At 44.7% G+C, this 16,604-nt stretch overlaps 1 protein-coding gene across 1 annotated transcript; it reads left to right on the forward strand.

The window, feature by feature from the left end:
* The first annotated feature begins 305 nt into the window (after window positions 1-305).
* LOC136655658 (estradiol 17-beta-dehydrogenase 11-like) lies at window positions 306-13,574 on the forward strand. Its single transcript, XM_066632253.1, has 7 exons — window positions 306-515; window positions 2,120-2,227; window positions 4,266-4,397; window positions 7,880-7,986; window positions 10,937-11,074; window positions 13,214-13,330; window positions 13,490-13,574. The coding sequence occupies exons 1-7, from the start codon at window positions 306-308 to the stop codon at window positions 13,572-13,574; spliced, it is 897 nt and encodes a 298-aa protein (XP_066488350.1).
* Window positions 13,575-16,604: the final 3,030 nt, after the last annotated feature.

The raw sequence follows: 16,604 nt of genomic DNA on the forward strand, positions 1-16,604 counted from the left end.
GTCCCATCTACCCGGTGGCTGTTTAGTCGTCTCAAGTACAGCCAAACTGAGGGCCTATTCTTATCCCCAGCCCCCAGGGGATAAAAAGTAGAACCATCAGATTAAGCAATAAGATAGGCACGTGCCTTACAGGTGTGTACATGTTGATAATGGTATCTCACACTATTCAAGGCTTTGGAGTTTTGTCAAAGCTTCACCATAGAGTAGTTAGGTGAGGCCACACCCAAGATTTCTGTCTTTGATAAATGAATAACAGGGAGCACACAGCTGAAGATCAGTCACAGTGCTGAATGTGTTAGGAGAAAATGCATCTCTTGCTTGAGATCCTTTTGTTTCTCTTCATGGTCCTTTACTCTTTTTTGGAGGCTTTGGTCAAGCTTTTCATCCCTGCGAAGAAAAAGTCAATCAGAGGAGAAATAGTGCTGATCACTGGATCCGGCCATGGACTTGGGAGAGCCATTGCTTATGAGTTTGCAAGGCAACAGTGCAGGCTAGTGCTGTGGGACATCAATAAGGTAGGAGAAGGACGGCTTGTCCTTTGCATTGCAGTCTGAATGGTTTAAATCTACTGAGCCATTTTCAATCACTTTGTACAGCAATACCTTGACTTTCATCCTCTTGACTTTCATCTCTTCGCTCTTTCAGCCATTTTCAATTATAACCGCATTTCAGATTTTGTCCATGTGCTTTCCCCTTTCATCTGATTTCATCCAACCTTCCATGACATTCATCAACCTTCCTATGTTTCTTTCTTTTTTTATTTCTTTTTATTTAGGTTATGAACACATTCAAATGTGTTAGATTTTTGCCAGCCAAGCGTAATATTATTATTAGTATTATTATTAGCATTAGCGAGATATTGCTGTGTTATTGTTCTAGCATGTCCAGACGTTTTGGCGAACCCAGCTATCCAAGCGGTGAGAAGTCCTGGGAACTGCAATAACCTGAGTTCAGGGTTCCTATGGAGAAGAAATCACCAAAGACTTACACAGTGGCATAGCTAGAGGGGGTGCAAAGCACTCAGTTTTGCAGGGAGCCTCACTGCAGCACGAAAGCAGACCCTCCCCCTCCCCTTTGGAGCCATTCCAGGCGCTGGGCGCCAAACAGAGGTGTTTACCTGATTCCAAAGGGGAGAGGGAGGGGCCACCTGCATGCTGCTGTGAGGCTCCCTAGAAAACACAGTGCTTTGCACCCCCTCTAGCTATGCCACTGGGCTTGTGGTGTTTTTGTAACAGTTGCTTTATTTATCAATTATTGACAAAGGTTTGAGCATTTAGATGGAGTTAGATAGCAGGCACTCCTGTAAGCAATGGGCGTTCTAAGCATGTCTGCAGCTGCTAGCTTTTCTGTCTCCTATTGCAGCCTCTTTCAGGTCAAGTACTAACCATCTGTGTCTTTCCCCAGATCTCCTGCTCCCACTGCCTTTATTTTTCTAATTGACTGTCCAAGCCTTGGCCCCTCTTCTCAGGATTTCAAGGATTCCCATGGAAGCTTCTTTTCAGGACTATCAGGACTACTCAGGGCCATTAGCCAGCTTCTTGACGAGGGTGAAGTAGGGCAAAGTTCTACATACCTTACTCTGTCACGCCATGATCTTCTATGGGTCTCCTCAGACCTTGGCTGGCAAACTTCAGTCTCGAAAGACTATGGTATAAGCCTACAGCACCAGGTATTCCCAGGTGGTCTCCCATCCAAGTACTAACCAGGCCTGACCCTGCTTAGCTTTCGAGATCAGACATGTGCAGGGTAACAGCCAGCTGCTAGTCCAAGGAGACAAAGGGGGTGTGCTGGCTGCTATTGGAGGGCATAGCATCTGGTGCAAGTTACCCACCCTCTCCTGCCTCCGTCATGCCCCCTGCCTCTCCCTGCTGACTTACTGCAGTTAGCAGATCTTCCTCAACCCCCACTGAGCACGGGGCCACTCTGACTTACCTGCCGGCATTCTGGCAGCATGCGGACTTTGTGCATTACTGGCGTGCTTTTGATGACTGCCATATGGCAGCCCGGTGGCCTAATGCTAATTTTGGCAGCGGAGAAGCCCAATGGGATTGGGCTGATAGTTTTGCTATACTGGAGATGCAAGGAGAAATCGGTTTTCCACTTCTTCCATTTGTCATAGCATGGCGTTGAAGAGACAGCAGAAGAATGCAGAAAGCTGGGAGCCACAGCCCATGCCTTTGTGGTGGACTGCAGCAAGAAAGAGCAAATCTATAGCAATGCCTCTAAGGTGAGATTCCAGGTGTCAAAGGTGACTCAGACCTGCTAGGCTTCCAGCTGGGCTGGCCCTAGCACCGCAGGCAGCATGCCAGGTACTGAAGATGCAAAGTCAGATGTTGCCCTCCTTGCCTGGTGGGAGATGCACCTTCTAGCCAACTACTCCCTCTTTCTTTGTACTTGCTCTTTCGCTCCATTCCCCTCTTCCTTCCAATTCAGGGAGTAAGAGGAGGAGAAGCAGTTTACCAATTCAGGGAGTAAGTAAGCAAATAAAGGTGGGCTCACCTTGACAACTTGCTACCTGAGGTGAGTGGCTCAATCGGCCTCATGGATGGACCGGCCCTGGATTCCAGTATTTGAAAATATCAGGATAAAATAACTGAAATTATTTCTAAAAGAACAATGAATGTCCCTGCTATAGCCTTACTGCACACAATACCATTGTCTTCTTCTTTGTTCACTACATTGTATGTTTTGTATGAAATGCTTACATTCATAAAGAAAGGTGAAGAGGCCTGTGAGCTAGCTCATAGCCCAAACCTGAGCTGCCTGGTGCACAGGGCCGCTGCGGTGCCAAAAGGGCTACAATGGGATCCTGAGCACGCCGGGCAGCCACCAGCAGCTCCTTGGGGAAAAGAGTCTTTCCTCCCCTTCCCCAGCCCAAACTCAGTAGGATCGGGTCCTTAGTATTTTTCAATCAACAAATCTAAGCAATCGGTTAGATATCTCTGCTCTTGTTAGATATTTGGGCACCGGACAAGCAAAGTTAAGCACCTTACAGCAGTGGTTCCCAAACTGTGGGTTGGGTGGCTGTGACTGCTGGGTTGCAACCTGATTTTTGGTGGTCACTGAAGCTTGATGGAAAGGTCAGATAACTTTTGCTATCCCCCTGCTAATTGGGTAAGAGGCACTTTTTCAAGTGGGTGCTCCTCTTTTTTAGCAGGGGGAGAGTAACTGGCCCGCCTCACCACAGCAGTGTCTGTTCTAGTGGCTGTCTGCTGGGATTCATTTGCATCTTTTTAGATTGTGAGCCCTTTTGGGACAGGGAGCCATTTAGTTATTTGATTTTTCTCTGTAAACCGCTTTGTGAACTTTTAGTTGAAAAGCGGTATATAAATACTGTTAATAATAACTAATTGCCTCAGGCCTTGAGGCTATTCAGAAAACTGTTGCTGCTAATTACCCTGCAAAGAGCTCAGTTCCTGCAGTTTGCAAACATGTGTAAATATAGAGAGAGAAATGTTTGAGGGTCATTTTCTGGTTATTATGACTTGTAAATAAATAAAATATTATTTCTTTTTAGAGCTCTTTTAAAAAAAAAATCTGGTAAAACTAGGTGGGTCCTGATAGAATGTCATTTAAAAAAAGTGGGTCCCAGTGTTAAAAAGTTTGGGAACCACTAGATTAGAGCACAATCCTAGGCAAATAAGGGCCCAATCCTTTCCAACTTTCCAGTACTCATGCCAATGGGGAGTACAGCGCATCCTGTGTTGGGTGGGTAGTTATAGAGGCCTCCACAAGGTAAGGCAACATTTGTTCCCTCGCCTAGGGGATGCATTGCAGCTGCACCGGGGCAGGAATGTTGGATAGGATTGCACCAAGTTGCATTGTGTTCAATGGCGGTTACTCTCAGGAAAGTGTGTATAGAATTGCAGCCTTGGAGGGTGAAAGAGTCTGCAGCCAGGATGATGACTGCACTACGAAGGGAAACATCTGTAGAAATGGAGGGTTCTATTTGATTTTATCATGTAAAATACTTGCAAAAACGTCATTGACAAATGAGATTTATGTTCAGCCTGCCTATGTAAACTGCCCTGAATCTGAGCATGAGTGCGTGTGCAAGTCTGAGACAAGTCTCGGTCACTGGCCACTCTGTTCCCCTCCGCGCATTGTACAATTGGTCCCTTCACCTCAGCCCTCACTGGCAGCCCTGCTGCTCAGAATGCCACGGCCAAGAGTTCATTGAACTGGACCACGTTCTTGTTACAAGGGTCACAAGTAACTTCAATTGAGAACAAGCCTAACCTGTATTCTTTGCTTCTTTTTTAAAGGTGAAACAAGAGATTGGAGATGTGGATATCTTGGTAAACAACGCCGGAGTGATAGCCACGACAGATCTCCTGTCGACTAAGGACGATGAAATTCAAAAAACATTTGATGTCAACATTCTTGCTCATTACTGGGTAACTGCCCTTCTAGTCTTGGGATTGGGTGGTGCGTGGAGGTTGTTATGATAGCAGAATGGAGTTCCACCATTGTAAAATGGCTGCTGACGATGCATGGAGCACTCTGCTGGTGGCCATTTTCGGAGCGCTTTCGCAAGAGGTCGCAGTGCCAGAGGAGTGCTGGAGTAGCCGTTCAGCCTCACCAGGGCTGGTACACCAGCAGGGCTGAGGCATGGGGTGGGTGGAGCAGGGCAAAGAGAGGAATGTTGGGTTGGGCACTGGTGGCAATGGCTCTGCTGCAAGGTCCAAAAAGCAAGACTCAGTAGTCAAGGGTGATCGTTTGCAAGCTTTTATTTCGTTGCTAGCAACGGGCATCTCATGGGACTCCTGTCCAAAGCACTGAGAGCGAGTATCAGTCTTAACCAGGCCCTTTATAACATTCTGGGTCCTTTGTCTGAAGATTTGAACTTCCCATTGGCTGAAGTTTGACATCATAGATGGGGCTAACTCTTAATAGGCTGTAGATAGCCTTAGAGACACTTGATAGGTGAGCTTCAAGTTACAGGTTTCCAAATAAGGTAAAATTAAACAATTAAACATATTGAATTACAAAGTTTTCAAGAACCAGCAGGGGATGCTGTGACATTATTTTATCCAGGACTGTCCTTCTTGGCAGAACTTCTAACCCATTTCTTGGCATACATTCCCTTCAGATGCTTGGATGGCCTTGGTTGAGCCACCTGTCTTATCTCTCCTGCATTCCTTCCTGTTTTTAGCAAAACACTGTGGGGCTCTCTGCCAACCTCTGCGAGGCAAGGTCCTTTAAACTTCCTTTTAACAGTTTTACTCTATGTCTTAATTCTATTTGTGACCAGTTACTTTGAGTACATTGGTATTGAGGGATCTATAGTGGTGTATAATCTTGCTAGAAGTGACCTCTTCCCTTTAGAGGCCAGCTAAGGCTTCAGCCAGCTTCTTGTGATTTTTCATATATTTTAACATAAAACAAGGCAAACTTTCACTGCATTACATTTTCTTTTTAACCTATCCTTCTCCCATTTACCTTCAAACAAGTTACTCAGACATTACATGCCAGGCAAACTACTTGAAGCAACCCTGCACCAACTCCCTCTAAACATCCATTTCTCCATTTCAGTTGCAATTCAAACAAAGACTGATTCTCAAGGATGTTCTCAGTTATCTAATTAAATGTATTCTTTTTCTAAATTCGTCACTTGCAGGTGTCTGTGTCCAGCTAGCTAAACGCTATATTAGCCTACCAACTGATAAACCTTCCCTGCTTCGCTTCCCTGCTAAACCTTGCTAAGGCTTTTCTTACTTCTAATGACTACAGTTGTTGCATATATGTGTTTTCTCAGCTTGTGATATCTTGGCTGGCTGTATACTTCTGCCAAGATGTAGTCTATCTCCTCTGCCTTAGATACGACTCCCTTTCATTTTTGGACTCAATTCCAAAAATGTATCAATGCAAGACTTTGAGGCCCCAAAGTCTCAGCTAGCAAAACAGCTTTCTAAAATGAGTTTTTTCAAGCAACTTTTCTGTGAGACTAACTATGATTTTTAGATGAAAACAGCTTTCACTATTCTATGTGCCTTTCATGCTCTAGCAGTGTGGCTTTTAGCTTTTAAGCTTTTTGCCCCAATGGCATATTACCCTGGTTATTCTGTCATCTTCCATCAGCTCCACCAACACCCATTTTTGTCCCTGGTGCACCTTCTTCCCTTTTCTCAAACTTGCACTAGCTAAAGAGCAGGCGCAAGTCCAAATAGACCCATTGGAAGACTGTACTTGTGCCATTGTACCCCATAAGCAGCTTTTATTTAGGATTGGGCTGCCCATGTTGGCCTCTTCTATGACCAGCTACGTAGTTCAACAAGCCCATGAGATGGACTGACAGCAGAGCAGCTGCTTAACTATCACAAGCTATTATATTTCACGGATTGACATGGAATGTTTCCATGAGAGCTGCAGGATGGGATGGTGTCGCACTGTAGGAAACAGCCATTGTCGACGGATTGGGTGTCCCACCAACACACAAAGATATAGCATGAAAAGGTTTTAGCATTGCAAGTGCAAGACAAGCCAAAATCAGGGATGAATCTATTAAATGGCATTTAAAGGCATCTGGGCCACCATGGATCACCCAAGCCCAAGGGATGGCCTTTTTCACTGTCTACTTCAGGAATTTTCAACCAATGTGCCATGGCACAGTGGTGTGCTGCTAATGGTTTCTCAGATGTGCCACAGGAGTTTGGGGGAGGGTCATTTATTAGTAGGGCCATTGGGGAATGTGAACCCCCCACCAGAGAATGGTATGCCCTGTCAAATTATATTTAAAAAAAAACAAAAAAAAAAAACTAATGGTGTGACAACTTCAGTGCCTTGTCAGTGTGCAGTGAGATGGAAAAGGTTGAAAATCACTTGTCTGTTTCTTTCTGCAGGTATGCAGGGGTTGTGGCATGCACAACCCCTACCCCCGTGTCCATCATCTACCCTGCACGCATCCCATCTTCTGCTCTTTGATGGCACTGGACTCTTGGTCCCTTTCTGGCTTGACTCCCCTTTCAAGTGGGCTGGGGTGAACCGCTGGGTGGGTGACCAGAGAAGGTGGTGGGCAGGCATTGAATGCATACGGGGAACATCCCTCGTCAGTCTGCTGCCTGTCCTAGTCCACTGCCTGAAGCTGTTGCTTCACCTTGCCTGAAGGTGAGCCAGCCCTGATCATGTGGACATATAGACTAGTGCAAACCTTCAAGTGCACTGACCCTGGAGAATGCTGTTGTAGTGACTCAAAAAATGTGACAGGAAGCTGTGGCAAGGCTGGACCCAAGGCATCTCTATAGGAGTGCAGGGCAGTCATTTTTACTTCTACAATGGAAAGCAAAGGTGTGTGTGCTCTCAGTTTGGTAACTAAACCTGCCGCCTGTCATAAGTGATACCAGTCTTTCAGAAGGTGGAAATTATTATTATTATTATTATTAACAGTATTTATATTCCGCTTTTCAACTAAAAGTTCACAAAGCGGTTTACAGAGAAAAATCAAATAACTAAATGGCTCCCTGTCCCAAAAGGGCTCACAATCTAAAAAGATGCAAATGAATACCAGCAGACAGCCACTAGAACAGACAGTGCTGGGGTGAGGTGGGCCAGTTACTCTCCCCCTGCTAAAAAAAGGAGCACCCACTTGAAAAAGTGCCTCTTACCCAATTAGCAGGGAAATTGGCCCTCAAGGGCTTAGATGCCACCCCTCCAGAACTCAAACCCACAGGTGACAGGTGGCAGGTTTAGTTTCTACTATATCCTTTCTGAGATGTGGCGACCAGAACCGTACGCAATATTCAAGAAGTGGCCTTACCATTGATGTGTACAATGACACAATAATATTGTAGCTCTGTTTTTGAGGTTATAATTGCTGCTTTTGTAAAATATAAGAATTGATTGGCATCTGTAGAAAGTGATTTTGCTCTTTTTCTTTCAGACCACAAAGGCGTTCCTGCCCACAATGATGAAGAATAACCACGGCCATATTGTCACAGTGGCTTCTGCTGCTGGCCATTTGGTTGCCCCTTTTATTGTGGCTTATTGGTGCGTATGACAGAGATATTTCTCAGTAGCAGAAAAGATTCTACATTCTTCCAAATGTAGGAGAAAGTATAGGAATTTTGTACCTTTCTTTCTTGTACAACTTTTACCCTAACTAGCACCATGGTCACTGAGAAGTCAGCTTGTAGTGTTTTATTGAGCCTGATCAGATTCTTGCAAGCTTATGAAAGCCAGAAGTTAAAAATGGTTACCTTTGATAGAGCTGGAACAACAATTCCCTAGCTTCTCAAAATGTGAGACACCTCAAGGGAGGGAACAAGGGCCATATAGGCCAGGCGGACTGGCATGAAAATTAGCTTACCGCCTGGCATTTGTGCGAGCCCTGCCAGCTTCATTTCCTCACTCCATCCCAAATAGACTTGATGGATAAATGAGGCTGACCAATAAAGCTAGAATGATGGTGGATGGAGGAGAAGAAAGGGAGGACATTTCCATACAGTGTGATCAGAAGCTCCAGCATTCTAGCAGAATCTCTATCCAGTGTTCTGTGGATTGCATCAGAAGACTAGAAGAGCCCATAGTTATGCATACTTAACAAAATGTTACTAAGGCTGAAATTCTATGCATACTTACCTGGGAGTAAGTATCCCATTGAATATAGTTGGACTTGCTTCTGCGTAAGCATGCATAGAATTGTATTATAAGTATTCTAATCAGATATGCCTGCAAATACAGTACAGGCTTTTAACCCATTAATCATTTACTGTAAAGACAACACAAGGAAAAGTGCAATGTCCAAAGACTCAAAGCCATAGCAGATGGTGATAAGGGGACTCTAGTTTTTAATCCCGTCACAGTCTATAGCTTGACTACACACTCCCTCATGAACTATTTGTAGAGACAGAAAAAGTTTTCATTGAAAGCTCCCCCCCCCCCCCATAAATAGCAAGTGGGGTATGTGTGCATGATTGGATTATGAACCAGGGATTGGGTACTAAAGGCCCCCACCACTCTGCTGTCATTTTGGGCCATTTCACACAACCCTCCTTCCTTGCAATTTCTTTATAGAGTAAATTGTTAAAAGCATGGTTCTCAAATGTTTAGCACTGGGACCCACTTTTTAGAATGAGAATCTGTCAGGACCCAGCAGAAATGATGTCATGACCAGAAGTGATACTGTTGGTATCCTTCAGTTTCGGAAGACTATGGTATCGCGCTCTGAATGGTGGTTCTGGAACAGAGTGTCCTCTCCAGTGCGCGAAGCCTGGCTAATGTAGGTATGGAGGATAGGCTGTTACCCATGCAGCAAATCCCCCCTCTCCACATCGCTGAAATGGTCCAATGGAAAGGCAGAAGCCAATACGGTTGGTTCCAGAAGTTATATCGTCAAGCAAAAAGAGTTTTAACAATCCCAGGCAAGCAATCCCATCCGCATGTACCCAGGAGTAAGTCCCATTTACTATCATTGGTAAAAGCATATACATAGTAGCCTGTTAAAAGTACAGATCTGTAACATTTCCCCAAATGCAGTCACACATAGTAGCATCAAGTATAATATATTGAAAATCAAATATTGAAATGAATGAGGACCCACCTGAAATTGACTAGCCACCCACCTAGTAGGTCCCAATCCACAGTTTGAGAATATAATAATATACAGTATTTATATACCGCCTTTCTTGGTCTTTATTCAAGACTTTATTCAAGGCGGTTTACATAGGCAGGCTTATTAAATCCACGCAGGGATTTTTACAAATTGAAAGAAGGTTCTTTCTTTCAAGAACCACTACATACAAGATGTTACACTCCGATCTGGTTTAATATTCTGGCCTCCATCCTCCCACGCTCTGAGCAGATGGAACAGCTCAGCTGCAGCTTGCCAGCTGCTTCAAGGTCGCATGGTGCCGGTGGCCTCGAACTGGCGACCTTGTGGATGTTAATCTTCAGGCAAATGGAGGCTCTACCCTCTAGACCAGACCTCCTGCCCAGAAACACTGCGTTAAAGGGTCAAGCACACATATATGCATACACATCTAAACTAAACTCTTAAAAAGATTGTATCTGTGTACTGTTAATTTGGGGATAATTAACATGATCCTGGGTCTGGTTGATAAATTAGGTTGCAGGTTGAATGCATCCCAAAACCTGAGTTTTCTGAGACAGGACCTGGTAATGTCATAATATGACCAACCTGTGAACAATGGGGAAAAAAATCTGGTTGTGGGACTGAGCCCCATGGTAAAAGAGGGAGGCTCAATGGTTGCCCAGTGGACCAAGATTCACCTGTGACTCATCTGTACCTGAGAAAAAAAGACAAAAGCTGGACCAGGAGGCTCATTTGCGGCAAATTCAGTTGATGGTAGTTTCCAATGTATATTTAAAGGTGTGCCAACATTCAACACACCTGCAAAGGCATCCAGCAGGTTATCAGTAGCTGTGTGGAAAAAATTGCAGGCCATAATTGCAGAGTCAGAAAGGTGCAGCTGTTTGGGAGGTGGTTTGGGAAACCTAGAAGATCCAGGATCAATTCCCTGTCCAGCCATGCAACTTCTGGGTGACCTTGGACTATCTTGCACTATCTCTTGCACTTATCTCTCACTGTCTCACACTATCTCTTGCACTATCTCTCACACTTGGGCTGTCTCGCACTATCTCTCAGCCTGACCTAACTAACAAGGTTGTTGTGAGGACAAGAGGAGGGTAGCAACTATGTACACCACCCTGAACTCCCCAGAGGAAGGGTGGCAAAAAAAAATGTGAACAATGAATAAACAGAGAAAGATGAAGAAGTGGACTTTCAGTAAAGCGGTGTTACAATTGCTTTAGACATACAGTCTGTCTATGGATGGACCTGAGGTTATTAGAGTGATAGCAATATATATACCCTCATTGGTTTTCCTGTGTGAGATGTAATGCATCTAATACAGGAGGCAGGTAACAACCATGATCAATGTTTATTCAATCACTGAACCTCATCTGAAATTTCTTTCAGCTCAACCAAGTTTGCAGCTGTCGGGTTTCACAGATCTCTGACTGATGAACTGTCTGCGCTGAAAAAGGACGGTGTCAAAACATCCTGCGTCTGTCCGATGTTTATAAATACCAACTTTGTCACAGGTTCATCTGCAAGGTAGTGTATAAGGAAGTTGGGATGTTTGCCCTTAAAAAAACTCCATCCTTAAAAGTACGAGTCTGCTTTTAAGTACTTTGTTATAACCAGTACTTTGTTATTTCTCTTCTGTCCTGTAGCTGATGTCCAGTTTGCCACCATTTCAAAATAATCTAAATAAGCTTGGACTAAAGATTTTAAACTCCCTCTCAGTCATAGAAGTCTCTCAATGTCAAGATGAAGTAGTTGTGAAACAAGGAGAACCTCCTGAGTTGGGACATGGAAGGAGGGCTGGCCCATCCATGAGGCCAACTTAAGTAGTTGCCTCAGGCAGCATTTTTGTGGGGTGCACCAATCTCTGTCTGCCTACTCCCCCCCCCCCCAGCCTCCTCCTCTTTCCACTCCCTGGATTGGAAAAGGAAGAGGGGAACAGAGAGGAAGAGGAATTGTGGAAGGGACAAAAGTGCTGAGCTAGAATGCTGGAGAGTGGGAACAGAGGCTGGCAGTTCATTGGGGAGAGGGGGGAATATTGGCATGCCACCTTAGATATCAGAGGGTCTTGGTCCAGTCCTGCATGGAAGATCCATGTATAGATTTCTTAACATAACTGTTGAAGCTTAAAAGCAGCCTTGACGAGGAGCGGGGGGTGACCTCAAACACCTATGCTGGGGGAGGGCAGGGATGTTATACCCTTTGGAATCACCCACCCCCTAAGCTGCTATTCACTGGGGAAAAAGGCAGTTATCTATATGGTGCCTCTCTTTCTGCTCCAGAAAGGGAGTCTCTCGGGGGGGGGGGGGTTTGATTTCTGTTAGGATGTTGACATTGGGAGAACACTTAAACATCTTCTCCCCTGAGTGTAAAGTGCTGGGCCACATGTGACACGTACAATGAGGATGTCACTGAAATTTCGTCCTTATGGTGAACAATCCCCTATTGGTGGCAGGAGGTCTGGCTCAGTTGGTAGAGCTGCCGCCTTGTATGCCTGAAGATCTGAGGCTGCCAGTTCGAAACAACCGGAAGTATCCGAGAACTGAAAACACGCTGATATACTGATGAGCTGACCCTCAGTGGCAGAGAGGAGTTGCCGTCAAGTGGAGCGTGGGAGGTGAAGGGCCAGAGAAAGGCCAGATTGGGAAGGAATCCAGGTAGAAGGAGGAGTTCTATGAAAGACTAGAACTATTCAATTGTGAAAATCCCTATGGGGGTTTAGAACAGCCTGCCTATGTAAACCGCCTTGGATTAAAGTCTGAGGAGAAATCTGATGACCAAAGAAAGGTGGTATATAAATACCTGTATAAATAAATAAATTTAGAAGAGCTTCACACCATGGAAATCATCATCTTATGTCTGTAATGTGTCCTTCCCTCCGGACTTGTCTGGTGGCCACTGACACTGGCATGGAGACTCTAGCTAGAGACTCATTTTCAGTGTTACAGCTGAAGCAGTCATAGCTTGCCATAAGGTTGCTGTTGGCAGCTTTCCTGTAAGTGGTAAGGTGAGTGGCCTGGTTCTTACAGAAGAAGAACTTGTTCTGTCCTTGGAACAGATTGTGCTCTCTTCCATGGAATTATTTTGTCAAAGCCACTCACTCCTGCGGCAGTGATAAAGGCTTCCAGGTTAGGTCCAAGCCAAATTTGTTTCTTGTCCGCATGCCTCTTTTGCTGCTTTTTTGGTCCCAATCTCTTGTACCTACTTCAAGTTCAGGCACTTGATCTTGCAAAAAGTGCCATTGTTAGAGATGGGAGAAAACAGTTTTATTTTTTCGCAGATTTTGGTGTTTCCCAAAGTTAGAAGTGCAGAAAGCAGTGTCATGTGTTTTTATTCAAAATTTACATTATCATTTTAGATTGTGATTGTTTTAAAAGAGTACTAGGTAGGTGATATAGGTGGTATAGTGCCAGTAGATAACAGTTACAGTCAGTACCCATGCACACCCACATTAAATAATAAATAAAAACCAAATGAAAGGGTTTTTTTGGGTTTTCTTTGCAGATTTTGGTTTCTTTTAAAACAAAAATGAGAAGTGCAGATAGCGGTGTTATGTGTTTTTTTATTTCATTATCACCATTTTCTCCCATCTGTAGCCATTATCTCCAGTTCTTTGCACCTAGACCAAGCCTGTAAAATACCATGTGTTTTTTTTCTCCCCAACTTCAGATTAATGCCTCCTTTAGAGCCTGAAGAAGTTGCCAAGAGAGTAATGAAGGGAATACTCACCAACGAGACAATGATTTTTGTTCCCACTTTTCTGAAAATTACTGCAATGCTGGATAGGTAAGACTGATGAACAATAAATGCCAACTGCTAAATTTTTACTTTTAATGATTCAGGCCCAAGCAATGATGCTGAGCTGCCTCTGTTGCGTTTGAGCTGTTACTTCCAAGTAGACAGTAGTCTGTAAAGAACTAAAATGATCATTTCATCTCCTTCTAGATTCCTTCCGACTCGTGGAGTGAAGGCTTTGTGGCGGCTGAATGGTCTTAAATTTGATGTTGTCGTTGGGTACAAGGACAAATAAGAAAATGGGCCTCTTCTCGAGGCTTGCATGCAATTTCGGTCCCATTATTAAGTTTTTGAAGCTTTAATGTGAAATTTAAGAAGAGCTGACCCACAACAGAAACTTACAAATAACCCAACAAATGTACAAATTGAGTAGAGGGCACACAACTGGGGTAATACCCTGTGCCTAACTTAATTCCTCCCCTCCCCCATGTTAGTAAGTTCATGGTAATGAGAAACTATGATATTTTCCTGTTTGAAATGAATGAAACTCCATCTCAGTCAGATTCCTTCAAGAAAAAAATGAGGGGGGAGGGGCAAAGCAGTGGATGCAGATATCCCTTAAACACAGAATTCTACCATTTCCCCCTTCAAGAACTAAGAGCCCAATCCTAGGCATGTCTACTCAGAAGTAAATTCCAATATTATCCATGAAACTTACTCCAAGGTAAGTATGGATAGGACTGTGGCCCAATCAATATGCCTGCAAGACACTTTGTATATTGCATTATCATGGTTGCAATTTTAGAGGAAGAGAGAGGAAAAATTTACCCCCTGTACTTTAGATATTGGAGAGGGGCATCAAGTAGTACAACACTTCAGTCTTTGGGATGGGAAGAGTACATGAACTACTTTAAATGAGTAGCTGCCATAAGATTGTGGAATGAGATAATGTTCCTGAGAGCAAAGTATAAACTGAAGTGTGTTGGGCCTACTTTGGGTTGGCAACCTTCAGTCTCGGAAGACTATGGTATCGCGCTCTGGATGGTGGTTCTGGCACAGCGTCTAGTGTGGCTGAAAAGGCTGATTCGGGAGTGACAATCCCTTCCACACTGGGAGCAAGTGTAGTGTGTCCCTGGTCTGTCTCCCTGGCTGTGGGCCTACGTACCATAATAAACTACCTACTTTGAGGCTTGGCTTTTCATGTTTTTGGTGGTGTTGTTTTTTTCCATTTAAGCCCTCTGTGGCTTGTGGCTCTCAATCATCCATCTAGGACCAAAACCTGGAACCTTCTGCATGCAGAGCATGAGCACTACTACTGACCTATGGAAGGATGTGGTGAAATGTCACTTTCAGTGTCAACCAAGTTAAGATTTAACAGTGAGAGTTGGTTCGTGGCTCATCTCAGCAGGATCTCTTGTGCATGGGACAACTTGTGTCAGTGGTTCATAGGAACAGTGTAATGTCAATGAGGGAGGGTATCTGATGGAAGATCACAGATTAGTCTCCATGGGGTGGGGGGCGTGTCAGGGATTCCAGGGCTCAGATAGGAACCTAGAATCTGGATAGCAGACTACTAAAGACAATGTGCATTCAGCTTGAGACACGGAACAGAAAGTGCGTGGATTGGGCAGTCCTTATATAAACAAGGAATTTTGCAGAATAGTAAGAGTCTGGCCACCTGTCTTTATCAACAGAGCAGCACCAAGCATGAAGCTCATTGCTTCATTTCAAGCTCCAGCAGTGCGGGCCTGAATTGTTTGCTATGAGTGGCAGATGGACCCTGTGGTCACTGGCCAGCTTCATAGCTGCCTCATCTTGCCCCCCAGGACCTTCCTCCTCATTCTGCTGTTCTATGCTTTGATATGGAGCAGCAGAGAAAGATGACCTGCTGCATGTCCCACCCATGCAAGACATTAGCCACAAGTTAGCCTTTTTCTTAGGAGAGAACCACAGTCACCAGGAGAGGTAGAGCACCCCAGTTCCTTTGTCTTTGGATCTGCTACTTGGCCTGACTGGCAAACCAACCATGAAGATGACATTAAAAGTGCCTCGTATTACACTGAGCTACTGCTTGAACTCCTATGCATTTTTACCCAAGAGTAAGCTCCATTGAACTTAAGAACATAAGAACAGCCCCACTGGATCAGGCCATAGGCCCATCTAGTCCAGCTTCCTGTATCTCACAGCAGCCCACCAAATGCCCCAGGGAGCACACCAGATAACAAGAGACCTGTATGCTGGTGCCCTCCCTTGCATCTGGCATTCTGACATAGCCCATTTCTAAAATCAGGAGGTTGCACATGCACATCATGGCATGTAACCCATAATGGATTTTTCCTCCAGAAACTTGTCCAATCTCCTTTTAAAGGCTTCCAGGCCAGACGCTGTCACCACATCCTGCGGCAAGGAGTTCCACAGACCGACCACACGCTGAGTAAAGAAATATTTTCTTTGTCTGTCCTAACCCTCCCAACACTCAATTTTAGTGGCTGTCCCCTGGTTCTGGTGTTACATGAGAGTGTAAAGAGCATCTCCCTATCCACTCTGTCCATCCCATGCATAATTTTGTATGCCTCAATCATGTCCCCCCTACTTATTTCTAAGTAGCCATGCACAGAATTGCACTGTAGGAAAGGTAAGAGCAGAATCAAGGTGGGAAGAGAAGGGAGTCAAACCCCTTTACCTGCAGCAGGGACTTCACACGTGCACCTTCCACTTAATGCTGTGCTAGAGTGTGAGTTTGTGTGTGTGCATGTGTGGGGAGAGCTCAGTTGGTTCTACACACACATGATGGCAACGTAGTCTAGTGACTAGGCATGTGCACTAACTACAACCCATAAGTAACATGGGGAAAATGGGCACCTCTACACATAGATGACAGTAAACAGTAAACACACTTGCGGGCTGTGTGTGGAACACAGGTGGGTTGCAGGTTGTGTACCATTGCTTGAGATTCCCTGGGAAGTGGGAGTGGGGCAGTGATGAGACCAAGGTGGGGTAATGGTGATTGTGTGGTACAACAATAGCACAGACATGGCAGTGGATTCCGTCATCCTGGAAAACTGTCTCTTGAAGCAAGCAGTTTGAGTTGCTTCATCATAAGGTAAAAAACAAACAAAAACCTGAATGAGCAAAAGAGTTGCTTCATGTGTGTGAACTGGCTCCAAGCCTGTGCTGAGAGTTACACTGCCAAATAAGATGTCCTTGTACATGGCTTGATACTGTCCTGCCAAGTCAAAACAAACAAGGTTACACCAGCTGAAACTGCATTATGGGCACAAAGTTGTTAATCAGGGATGATGTACACCTCCATTTTGCTCCCCCC

Source organism: Tiliqua scincoides, chromosome 6 (genome assembly GCF_035046505.1).
Source record: "Tiliqua scincoides isolate rTilSci1 chromosome 6, rTilSci1.hap2, whole genome shotgun sequence".
Lineage (NCBI taxonomy): Eukaryota > Metazoa > Chordata > Lepidosauria > Squamata > Scincidae > Tiliqua > Tiliqua scincoides.